General features: G+C 29.5%; 1 protein-coding gene across 7 annotated transcripts in view; it reads right to left on the bottom strand.

The window, feature by feature from the left end:
- Positions 1-13090, bottom strand: part of Ino80 (chromatin-remodeling ATPase INO80) — a 53795-nt gene that overhangs the window by 33654 nt on the left and 7051 nt on the right. For all 7 annotated transcript variants that reach the window (XR_001343237.3, XM_014421663.3, XM_024359853.2 and 4 more), the window contains exons 9-17: positions 12238-12407; positions 10334-10538; positions 9680-9767; positions 7318-7433; positions 6346-6521; positions 3312-3514; positions 3058-3198; positions 2805-2917; positions 1016-1199 (exon numbers count right to left, since the gene is read on the bottom strand). Coding sequence is in view for 6 of the 7 variants with exons in the window: in XM_014421663.3 (XP_014277149.1) it covers positions 1016-1199; positions 2805-2917; positions 3058-3198; positions 3312-3514; positions 6346-6521; positions 7318-7433; positions 9680-9767; positions 10334-10538; positions 12238-12407 (1396 nt within the window). In the remaining variant the exon portion in view is untranslated. The remainder of the gene's footprint in view (positions 1-1015; positions 1200-2804; positions 2918-3057; positions 3199-3311; positions 3515-6345; positions 6522-7317; positions 7434-9679; positions 9768-10333; positions 10539-12237; positions 12408-13090) is intronic.

The following is a 13090-nucleotide window of genomic DNA, read 5'->3' as shown; positions in this document are numbered from 1 at the left end:
ATTGCAATTATTTCTCTCAAAGTAACTGAGATAATTATCGCAGTTCAAAAGTTTTCGAATTTTCTAGGAAAATATGTTAATCAGTATTTATTCTTTAAATTGTCATTGTTTATTTTCATTCCAATATACCCATGAACATCAGTAGTAAATCAAAAAAATTTAAAAAATCACTTCAATGGAGACTGGGAACTTGATTACTTTTTTATAATGGTGATTAATAAATGTTGTTGTTTAATATTTGCTGGAATACACCTTATACTGTTTAGACAAAGTATGAACACAGCATGCATTCTTCCCCCTTAGACTACACCTATAACTAGTCATTCGCGACACTGTTTTAAGATAAAAAGTAGATCTTATAAACAGGAAAGTTGGCCACTCCTGCTCGATTGGATGGGAGTTAATTCGGTCAGTTGAAAAAAATTAAAATATTTTATGAGAAATTGTAGAGGCTAAAATATTGGCAAAAATATTATTATCGATGAAAGTATGGTTCCATGGAGAGGATGTCTAGGATTTCGTCAATAGATCCCCAGTAAGCGACAAAAGTATGGCTGTAAAATTATAGAAATTTTGTTTGCCTAAATGTTACCCTTATAATATCAAAATTTATGCTGGAAAAAATGAAACGATCATTTAAAAATCACATTCTGATGATGTAATAATGAGATTACTAAAGGCTTATTATTTGAGGGCCATATACTATTTATGGATAGTTATTATACAAGTGTACCTTTGCGTGATATTTTTTTAGAAAAAAACATATTTATTTGTTGTACTGAAAAATAAATGAAACATTTCTCATCACCGCAGGCAAAACAAAAACCTAGTGGAATTATGAGTTTCAAAAATCGTAGTGGTGTAGAATTTCTGAAATGGGCAAAAGACCAATTTCCATGTTAACAACCTCAAAGAAAGCCGATGCTGTGTTTCTTATAAAATTGCCGATGTGAACATGTTAAAATATATACCAAAAAATATAAACCATTTTGAAAAAACCATGCTTTATACTAACCACTAAATAAACTCCTATGAGAATGGACAGGGTTGAAGGGCGATAAATGGTTCATAAGAAGGTGGAGTTTATTGCAAGGGAACAGCGCATCTGTGATCAGAGCGGGCACGATGTATTCTTCTGTAGCCATAGCAAATGGGGATCGTGGTTCCCTTCTCTCGAACAATTCTGGGTGATTACAGACCTGTTCAAATAGCAATCATTAGATAAACGAAAAAACTTTATAGCTATCAACAAATATACTTAATTTTTATTAATTTATTTTTTAAAAATAATAATAAAAATAGAACATATTTTAGTTTTAATAAAGATACAAAAAGGATGTAAATATATAACTTATACCATCTATAGATTGGAAATAAATAATATATTATTATTACAATTGGTACGACAGACAGTGGAGGTCCAAGGCCATGCGCAATATACTAGGAAAGTGAGTGTCACCCATTGGCTAACGGGCCTCACAAATGCCTGGGGGAGTCTGTGAGTGAGTATTATATGATGGTATGCTTAACAAAAATCCGGGTAAGGTCAGGGACTCGAACTCACAACATTTGGGTTAATAGACAGACACGTTGCCACGCTGCTACCGTAATATTATATAGAATGATAAATTATTTTGTAAAAATATCTCTTGAATTATTATAGAATAACATAGAGCTTGGAACTTGCCTAGCATAGCAAACCATCAAATATACTCAATTAATACCAACTGATAGAATCTGGTATTTTACCATTTTTTTTTTAAATGTCTAATATCTGTTATTAGATAACGATAATCTCTCTTATTTTTTTTTTTTTTAAATATTAGGGCGAGTGATATTTTAATTTATTTTGTTTTTTTAGTTTTCTTTGTTATTTACGGAATAGTCTATTATGAGTTATATTATTTATCATTGTTGTGCAGTATATAATTGCAGAAATACCACTATAATGACTCCAAGAAGTTGTTTATAAAAGTACAAAAGATTTCAAAACTAGAAACATTTGGTTAAAGCTAGCTAGAAGCTAGAAGGGATCCAAAATTATTATTTTATCTAAACAACTGATTATATCTTTGTGAAGATCACTTTGATGTAAGAATAATTTAAGAAACAAATTTTAAGTTCATTAGAGATTATATTTATTTCGAAAGGCTACTTAAAGAAGCAACTAAATACGTAATGATTTTGCCTTCCAGTTGGAAAACGATTATAAAATTATGTACATAAATACGTAATCATGAACCTAAATACAAAATGTTGAGGAGGCCCCTCACCTACAAATATTTTCTAGTCGTATTCACACGGAACGGACAAATCAAAACAACAGATAAGTATTTCACCATAAACCTTCAGGTACCAATGGTAGAAAAAGGTAATATCCAATTTGAATTATGTAACCATACGTAATGTAACTTATCAATTTAATGTTTTTTCTGCTGTAGAAGGATCGGGGGAAGAAAAAAAAAAAATACATTATAGTTAAAATACAGCTAAAAAGTGTGAATTTCTAGATCAAGGTTAATTTATGTCTAAATGACATCATATATGAAACCATCACAGTAGCTAGCATTTTCTTCTGTTGGCATAGAAGAAAAATTTTAGTTTTTAAAACTAAAAATTAATTCTATATCTTTATCAAATAAAACATATATGATTGGGTTTCTAAATTGACTAATAATATTAACATTATTTCAAATTTTTTTTTATGCCATCAAATACCCTATTGTAGTAGAACAGTAAATTTTAAAATTATTTTAAAGGATTTTGTAAATAAATTTATTACAAAGGTTGAAACATGACCAGACCTTCCGAAACTGCATAACGAGGTTCATCAAATTCGAAGTTATACTCTGCGCTGATTGGTATGAGGATCCAGAAGAGTGTAATAAATCTTCAATTCGAATCTTCTTCTTTACAGCTTAAAAATAAATAAATAAAAAATTAAAATAGGCAAGTAGAAATCTTAGGAGGAAACTAGATCTGGTCGCTTTTCAAATAATGTATTTATTAAATAAATTAAAGGGATTTGATTCACCTTTTAACAGACAGATTTTATACCTGAATATAACATCTTCTGCCTCGTTGTCAGTGGACAATAAACCATGATCTCTATTTTATCGGACAGTTCATTCTCTACATCTGTTTTAACTCTCCGCAACATGAAAGGTTTCAGGATCATATGTAACCGGGACAAGTGCTCTACGAAAGAAAATTTATAGGACCATAAGTAAATAAGAATAACCAGCTATAAATAAATTAATATTAAAAATAAAATGCTTCAGATCTATCAAATAATTAGATATATTACGCACTTTCATCAATGCTAGTTTTGTGCTCTGCATGACTTTCGATATCTTTCGAAAACCATTCATTGAACTCATCATGCGAATCGAACATGGAAGGCATGATGAAATGGAGAAGTGCCCAAAGCTCAGCCATTGAATTTTGTATAGGTGTTCCACTCAGAAGCAATCTGTTGCGGCAATTGAATCCAAGAAGTAGTTTCCAACGCATGCTAAAATAAAAATAAAAAATGACAATCAGTCCCTCATTCTATATCTTCATCTAAATCGTCAGGCCAAACCAAAATCCAAGCACCCTAACCAACTGTTAATGTGGAAAACTGATGGAGTGGAATGATGGACAACACAGTTTTTAGGCTATGCAATAATAAAAATTTATATATAAGAAGATGGTCAGGGTTGCGGTCAAAAGTGAAACAAAGATAGTTTACAACTGTTTATTTTCCGACGTTTCGCCCCACTTTGCAGGGCTTCATCAGGGCTAAAAAGATAATATCTTTTTAAAAAAAATTTAAAAAAGTTAATTTGTAAAATCGACTTTCAAATCGATTTATTTTAATTTTATAAGGCATTTGTTAACTAAAAAACATGTGATTGTAAGAAAAGCGGTGCAACCTATTTTGGCGAGAAAGGGAGGCAGTCCCTGATTATAAACATTGCCTGGATTGTTATAGTGCAGTTTCCCCCTCGGCTCTATTATCAGCACATCATAAGCATCTGGCTCAGCCACACTCACGTCACAGGAGCCCCTGTTTTGCATACTTGAAGATCTCCACACTCATTTGGCAAGGTTAGATGAGTGTGGAGGCATTTATGCATATTGCTCACGGCACATTTCTCAAAAGTTTTTCTGAGTTATTCATTATAAAAATAGTGTAAGTATTTCTTTTTTGTTTTCCTATTTTTCTTATTAATACATAGAAATAATTTTTTTTCATAATTTTTGTATTTTCTTCCTTTATAATATATATATTAATATTTTTTGTTCAATATAGCTTTAAAACATTATTTAATTATTTATGTTGATTTGTTTTTCCTTAATTCATTTTCTCTGCTTCGTTTTTCTCAAACATATTTCTATAATTAACCTTTCCAACCCAAAAATAATTTTCCCAGTGTATATTCTACCAAAAGGAAAGCCTTTCACTCGAACTCTCAGTTCAGGTAACATCTATAATATGCTTAAAATTTCAATTTTGTATTTATTTTATTTTTTTTTGTAGAGATAAAATTGTTTAAAGTGCTTGATAATTTAAACACATAAATGAGCCATTTACTTTGAAAGTGGCATAAGTCAACTTATGTTCAAATCGAGATAGAGAGAATTTGTGTTAGATTATATTTAAAAACATGGTTAACAGATAATATAGTAGAATAATATTTTTGGGTGTAAAGATTTTTGGAAAATGGACTTATGGCAATTTCAAAATAAAAGGCTAAAATTTAAGATAACACACAAAAATCAAATATTTGCGAACAGATAAGATAATAGACGTAACTATCCACGAACGAGATTCACAAAACTATGCCTTTATATCATAATCTCAAAACCTGAGACACAATAGATGACTGAACTCAAGAATCCTTTGTTTAGAACCAATTATCTGTCGATTTATTGTCTACTTTTTAAATATTTATATTATTGAATAGAATTAATACAATTTCCTACTAATTAAGGGAATTAAGTATTAGTGTTCTAATACTCATTCATCCAATATAAACAGGAATAGAAAAAAAAAAAAAAGAAGAGAAAAATAAAAAAAAATAAAATTTCAAATAATAATAAAGAAATATATAAATGAAAGATAATGCTATCTTGATTTGTATAAATAAAAATAAATTTATTTATTTATGTACAAGACAAAGAAAATTAAATTTAAGAAACATATTATTTCATTAGATAATAAAGTTGGTGATAAGATTGAATGGTCTGTATTTTCAAATGAATTCAAGAAAGGAAACAATTCATCAATCATCAACCTCTTAAATCATTCATCAATCATCATTCTCTTTACACTTTGACCCAGGTGCTTCCTTGGAAAACCACAATGTTTTAATATTTTATTTTATTTTAATTTAAAATAAGCATTACATAATGTATAAAATGTAATATTTAGCCAAATAAAGTTTAAATACTTGTTTTGAGTCATGACGACTATTATCGTCACCCACATATGCCACTGAATCTATGTATGCAATCAGCTGATACATGAATGTCTTGCGAGTTTTTTAGCTGAATTACTGAATAAGGGCTCTAGAAATTTATTGTATATCAACACATTTTAATCAATAATTCTAAACAATGTAAAAAAAACCTTTTGAAGATTTAACCATTTGTACTCGAGACTTTTTTTTGTATGACATACCAGTAACTTGTTAACAGTACTTTTCGTTTTTTATATCCAATATAGTCAAATTCGTCACTTCAAGCGTGATAATCACCCAGACTATCACTATTTTTGTCACTAAACACATCAAAAATAAAATCATCTTCACTATCACTCAATTCAAAATTTTCATCCATTTTAATAGGTATTAAAAAAAATTGCTTACTTTTAACATAGGAAAAAAATTCATAATAACTTTTTTACAACAAAAAATGCATCTGAAAGCTAGTACAGACCTTGTGAAACTGATAAGACAGTATTATACACGCGATACTATGTCTCCTACCTTGTTATTATGTAAACAACACACCTACAGTACGAGTGGCGACATATAGTCGTCATTCGAGTTACCAAAGAATTTACTGTGTCGACATAATGTCGCAATTCGAGAGCAAAAAGTTAAAAAATGTTATTGAAAGGGTGAAAAATAAAGCTAGGAAAGTGATCTCACTTAATGATAGCTTATCATCATACATGCTCTTAAGCTACCACAGCTTGGCAATAACATGTCGTCAACCACGGTCAAGGTGTTGAATCATTCATCAATCATCATTCACTTAAAATTCTAAATAATACTCAAAACTTATTCAAAAGAAAAACTTATAAACGTCCTAGTAAACAAAGTGATGGTATTGAAATATTAATGACGTGCTTACCTGGTGGTGCTTTTGATGGCCTGAGCTTCGTCCAGGATTAAATACTGCCATTTTATTCTGTTGAAGTATTTTATATCGGTAATAACAAGTTGGTAACTTGTAATGACAACATGGAAACTGGCATCTTTTGTATGTAGGCCTTTTTGATCCCAAAACTGACGTAATATTTTTCTTTCCTGTAATAATATAATTTACTGTAATTAACTTATAACTATAAATATAAAGACAAGGTTACAGCTGAGTAATGTATATTATTTCCAGGAATATCCATATCCAGAAATCTAAAAGTTACAATTCATAGAACTATTATCTTTCCAATTGTTCCTAATGATTATGAAATGTGGCTGCTACATTAAATACAGAATAATCCCTAGAGGTATTTGGAAATAAAGTACCACATGGAATATTTGATACTACGATATTCTATGATCCAACAGTCCCGATATCCTAAAACAGCTTACTAAGGGCAACAAGCTTACTCCAATGTGGACTTCAGGACACAGAGGAATCGAGATAGCCGATTAGCCAACAAGCTAATCTAAAGCTACTTCTACTCAAAAGTAACTACTCACTTACGCTTATTAGACTGAACAGACACCATTCTGAAACTTTATTCTTCCGGAAATTCCTGCTTTAGAGTCAACACCATTTATTATGATACAAAAATAAATTTATATGATTACTTTAGTTGTTAATTTGAAATAAAACAAACAAAAAATAATTTTATTTTAAAATTCATAACTGACACAAACAATTAGTTATTAGCATCTTTTTCAGTCTACGACAGGGAGTGAAACTGTGGCTTACATTAAATAGTTTATTTACTATTGAGTTTTTTTTTTTTTACCGCACTCCGGAATATCTTCCTTTTACAAAAAAGATTTAGTACCTGGCATTCAGATGAAAGAACCCTGTGTAATATTATCAATATTTATAACAAATATTTGGAGAAATATGACTATACCAACCAACCTGTTGATTTCCCCAGTATGGTACAACTTTGAAGTCAGGTACAAAACGCTGCATTTCCTGCTGCCAATTATGTAATGTAGAAGCTGGTGATATTATAAGAAATGGACCCCAAACAGCTGAAAAAAAGAAAAGAAAAAGTAATATTTAGCTAATACCTGTACCTCGGAACCAGACAAATTTAAGTCACCCTAGGCCAATTTTTCAGGAGATTATAAATACTGCTTAATAAAAGTTAGGACTTACGTTTATACAACCCTCAGAAAATACAAAATGTGATTTTTCAACAGTCTATGGCTAAATGTAGAATCACATTCTACATACAATGATAAAATAACCTTCAAATTATAATATTTGGTCTTATGTTCGTCTGGTTTTGAGGCACAGACATCAACGTAACGAAAAATTTTTAAAAATGTTAAATCTTAAATATTAAATATTTTAATAATTCCACATTATTGAGAGTGGGTAGCTCATTAGTAAGGCACTGTACTACTAACTCCAAGGACTCAGGTCTGAATCTGGCTGTGACAGATGAGTATATTCTGTTTCACTGTAGCCGTGAGTCAGCCCTCCGGGTTCAGGAGCCCTCTAGGGTCCACCCAGCCTCATAAAGAGGGGGTACCCTTAATTGGGTAAAAATCTGGCAGTTAAGCGTGATTCTGACCAAATCACCTCCTTGCACAACCGTTGGTCTAGTAAGAGTACTTCACTCTAACCTCTAACCTTTCATGGCTAGTAGCTGTACAGATTTATTTTTATTTTACTCCACATTATTATTATTATTATTACAATATTCAACAACAGCAGTGTATTATTTAATGCTTGATAAAATTTCATGCTAGTTTGCAAGCTTTCTTCGGAGCAAATGATAGCTCCACTTCATCGTTCCATTTGGTTTGCCATTATTACTTTAAGAAAATGGAAGGTAAGATCATTAAACATGATATTTAAAAGATTTTTTTAAATGAATTTACTACTAATATCCAAACAAGAATTTCATTTTTGTCATTGTTTTTACTAACAAAAAGTAAAAAAAAAAAAAAATTGCGCGCCTCACACAATTTTCACTCACTAACCTACTTACTTCTCGGAGTTTTGGTATATTGTTGGGCTCATGCTGACATTTTGTATATTAAGGTATTTCGAGATGGGAATAACAAATATAATTTTTTTCCTGCCATGAATAGAACGCTGTTTTTTAATTCATGTTATTAAGGCTTAATAAAATATAATGAAGCTGTAATGCATTCGGGAAAGATAGGGCACCTTCAGCTTTTTCTGTTTGAATCAGTGATCTCTATTTTTCCTTTTTACTCATTTTGTTGTTCAGAACATTCTTTAACATTTTGTATTCAATCCATTGTTTCTTATTGTTAATAATGAAAACTTCCAATTTTTTCAAATTAAACGTACTTTATAGGATGATTCTATGAAAAATTGAAGCCCTGTCAGACAATTTCAATGAGAATAAGACCTATCTAATATTAAAGGTCATTTTACATTGACATGCTGAGTTTAATCATTAGAGCTGTTTTTCTATAAAATCGAAAAAATGTGAGAAATTGATTATATACCTTAATTATGTAATTAACATTTTGTACGACTTTTCGTTTTTGAGCAAGGCTGACCACATACACACAGAGACCATTTTGCGAGACTTAGTTATTTGATCTCAGGGACCTCATCAAAATTTAATTTCTGTTAAAAACTTTAAAATTAAAAGTTTTTCACAATCGCAATACTGCCCCCCCCATATTATATATTTCATATTTAGGTAAATGATAGTAAAAAATGAATCATGGGGTGGAATAACATTGTATACTCCAATTTCCAAATTGTTCTTGAAAGGCCAAATAATGTCTCACTTTATTTTGTTTCAGTAATAATGTCCATTGTGTTATACCCGTTATAACAATATTGTTATGGAATAATAAATAAATAATCTAATATATGTAATAACAGGAGTGGTGTGGCTCAGTGGTAAGGTACTGTGCTACTAATTCTCAGGACTCACGTTCACCCAGTCACATTAATACCCTAAATTGGAGGAAAATCTGGTAGTCGAGCTTGATTCTGTCTAAATCACCTCCTTGCACAACTGTAGGTCTCCTGACAGTACTTCCTCTCAAAGTACTGCACCGCCAATGTTTCATGGGTTCTAGCTGTACAGATTTATTTTTTTGTTTATGTCGTGAAGTGAAATGTAATAAAAAGCAACGTTATTCCAGCCCATGATTTATATATACCTGTTATCTGATATGTTAATAATTCCATACTGATACTAATTTAGAAACTAAGTCATTTCAAATCATATCACGTCATCATTTTAAATAATAGCAAATCAATTAAAATATATACTCACAGTATTTCTCAGCAATATGACAAAGGAAGGCAATAGATTGGACTGTCTTCCCTAATCCCATTTCATCTGCCAAAATTCCATTAATACCCTGGTCAATAAAGAACAAATTAATAAAAAATATATTTATTTATTTTTCAAATATATCGTAGAGATAATTTTATATCAATAGAGATGGTGAAAATGTTAAAAATGTAAATTATTGCCACTAACAAAACGTAGGTGCATTGGTACATAAATGTGATGGGAATAGATTAATACCTCTTTGGCGACAATAAATAATTTTTTGTTTATTTTCTGACCACCCCTCCCCCCTCTCGACCATGTCCACACACTAATCTACGGTCAACCATCAACACCTCATTAGGAATTAATAGTTATATGATTAATTAATGTAATATATGGTTATATAAAAATAAATTTTTTTTTGTCAGATGCATTTTTTTTTTTTTTCCACGGAATGGCTTTTCAAGACCATACAAATATTACTACTTTTTCCTTTTCTTTTGTCCCAGTATCTTCTCATTATTTCTGCACTTTTTATTTATATATAAATGTCAATTTCATGGATTTAATGAGCTTTGCAATAGGAACACTCATATAGATCGTTATACAGCCTAACTCATCAATGAATACTTTATTATATAAATAAATTACCTGGTCATATAAATTTACGAGCCATGTCATTCCTTTTATTTGATATCCTTTGAGAGTTCCACGAAATATCTGCGGTTGAGGTTTATCTTCGCCTACGTCTCCACCATCTTCCATTTTCTGACTAACTCCAAATTCTCTCGCACGCGCTTCTTCAAGAAAAAACACCTTTTCAACTTTCTTCCGTACTTTTTCTTTCTCTGCCTCACTATCTCAATAAGTAAACAATTCAAACATAAATAAATACACTTAATAAAAAATGATATAACAATATGATTATTTTCTTAATAAATGAAAATATTTAGTTATAAAAGGAGAGAGTTCTTTACAGAGTAGCATAAGAGCATTGCAAAGAATCATCCCGAAAATAACCAAGAATAATGGAACTATCATGAAATATGGTGGGTTAGTATTTTTCGCATGTTGTGAACATAATCCTAAAATATTTCACCTATTCTACTTTGCTGTAGGGATGGGATATTGATAATTTTTTATTATGATGAGTTAATTGTTGACCGTGAATAATATATGAGCAGAAGATAGTTGGGGGTGCGGTTAGAGAATAACGCAAATAAGTTAAAAACTTATTTATTAGTGCCAATGTTTCAGCCAGAATTTCAAGCCTTCATCGGGGCTAAGAACAAAAAACAAGATAACAACTAATGAATAAAAGAATAGGTTAAGTATTATAAGTAGATAAAAGCTGTATAAGAAGAGGAATATTAAAATTAAGTAAGAGGAAAGAACAAATAATAAAATACATTTGAAAATCTCTTCAGTAAATATCTGTACAAAATGAAAGTTATTTAAAATAAAGTAATGAAAGAAGTGAGAAATAAAACGTATATATAGGTAATTAACTATGTAAAATGACAGGATTAAGAAAAAAAAAATTAGAGATAGAAAATATATGTAAAAGTAATATGTATTAATGAAATATGTAAGTAAAATCCTAGAATAAAGAAACAAAAGATAAAGTTAAATAAGACAAAAGAAATATTTATATATAGAATATTTTGTTTCTTTATTGTAGTATTACATGTTAACAGTATTAGCACTTACATGTTTCAATAATGACATATATTTTCTTACTCTTTTTTTTTCCATAATTTTAATTTTAAATTATTATTATTAAAATAAAATATTCATATTTCTTTGTTTCATTAACATTATATAACTTTATATTTTAATTTACTTAATCCTGTTATTTCAACTACATATTTCATTACTTTATTTTTAATAATTTTCATTTTATACATATATTTAGTAACTAGATTTTTGTATTTATTTAAATTATTTTTCTTTCCTCTTACTTAATTTTAATATTACTCTTCTAATACAGCCTTTATCTCTTTATAATACTTAAACTACTCATGTCTGCTAACACTAGTTATGTATCCATTAATGTTAATTATATTCAAATCATTCTATATATCCTTTTACTCATTGGTTGTTATCTTGTTTTTTATTCTTAACCCCAATGACAGCCTGAAATTCGGGCCGAAACAATGTCATTGATAAATAAGTTTTTACTTAATGGTGTTCTCACTGACCGCACCACCAATCATCTTCTCATATATATTTATATATTATCCACGGTCAACAATCTTCTCATTATTATAATAATGCCTTAGAATGCACTTTTAAGCAACAAAATTTTACAGTGATCCACTATATCTGAAAAACATTACCTATAAAGCTAAAATTATTGATTGCGGTTCTCCTTATGCTGTAGATTTGTGATAAGGATGGTTTTAAAAAAAATCTAACCCTAAGAGGATTAAAAAAAATAAATATTTAAATGAAGAGGGAGAATATGAATACAAGTAAAATTGGACTCCCTACTTGTTATACAATAATTTCATATTAATTTAATATAAAAAATAATTTAATATAGGGAAAAATACCAATCATAGTCGTCTAAAGGCAATAGCCTAGGATTTGCCTCCTCTTCAAGTTGGCTGAGAATTCGAAGCTGATCTTCAGTTGTTCCACCACCGAGTTTACGAGACATAAAGTGAGCATAAAGTTCTGTTTGAGTAATGAGGAAATTCAATTTTCTTTGCTGCCTCTTAGCCTAAGCAAATGAGAATCACACTTAATATCATCACTTAGTGACTTTAAATGTAAACAAGTTTAATAATTAATTAAAAAGAATTCATTTTAAACATCAAGGAGTCATAAAAAATTAGGTTCTATTCTGATGTAAAAAATGGAATTATAAGCTTCTTTATTTCACTTGTGCTTAAGGGTTTAAATGATTTTTTTCTTTTTTCAATGAAAATTTATAGTGCAAAAATTATTTCAGGAGGAATGAATAACATATTTTTAAATCAAGGAAAATCCCTAAAAGGGATGATACAGGATGATTTAAATAATTAAATAAAAATATATTGGTATAATTATTACTATATTACATACGAATGTAGTCATAAATTGTGTAACAGTAGAAGTAGATTATACAAGACTGAGAAAATATAATTTTTTTGAATATATTATAAATTGGACCAGATGATGGAAAAATGTCCAAAACGTCAACAATGATTAAATAATAAAGTAAAATTAGTGAGTGAAGGTTTTTCCTTGAAAAAAGAACACATTTAAAATTAATAACTCAATTGTAAGATTTTGTGAAATTGGCTTCTTTGGGTTAGAAATTTATTTACTAGATGAGGAGAAGATGGTTGGGGGTGCGGTCAATGAAACACAAATAAGTATGACTAACTTATTTTAATGTGCCGACGTTTCGGCTAGAGTTTC

The sequence above is a fragment of the Halyomorpha halys genome, unplaced genomic scaffold, assembly GCF_000696795.3.
Source record: "Halyomorpha halys isolate HHAL.00 unplaced genomic scaffold, Hhal_1.1 Scaffold331.1, whole genome shotgun sequence".
Lineage (NCBI taxonomy): Eukaryota > Metazoa > Arthropoda > Insecta > Hemiptera > Pentatomidae > Halyomorpha > Halyomorpha halys.
Note: the sequence above shows the minus strand (reverse complement) of the source record. Positions and strands in the feature narration are given on the sequence as shown.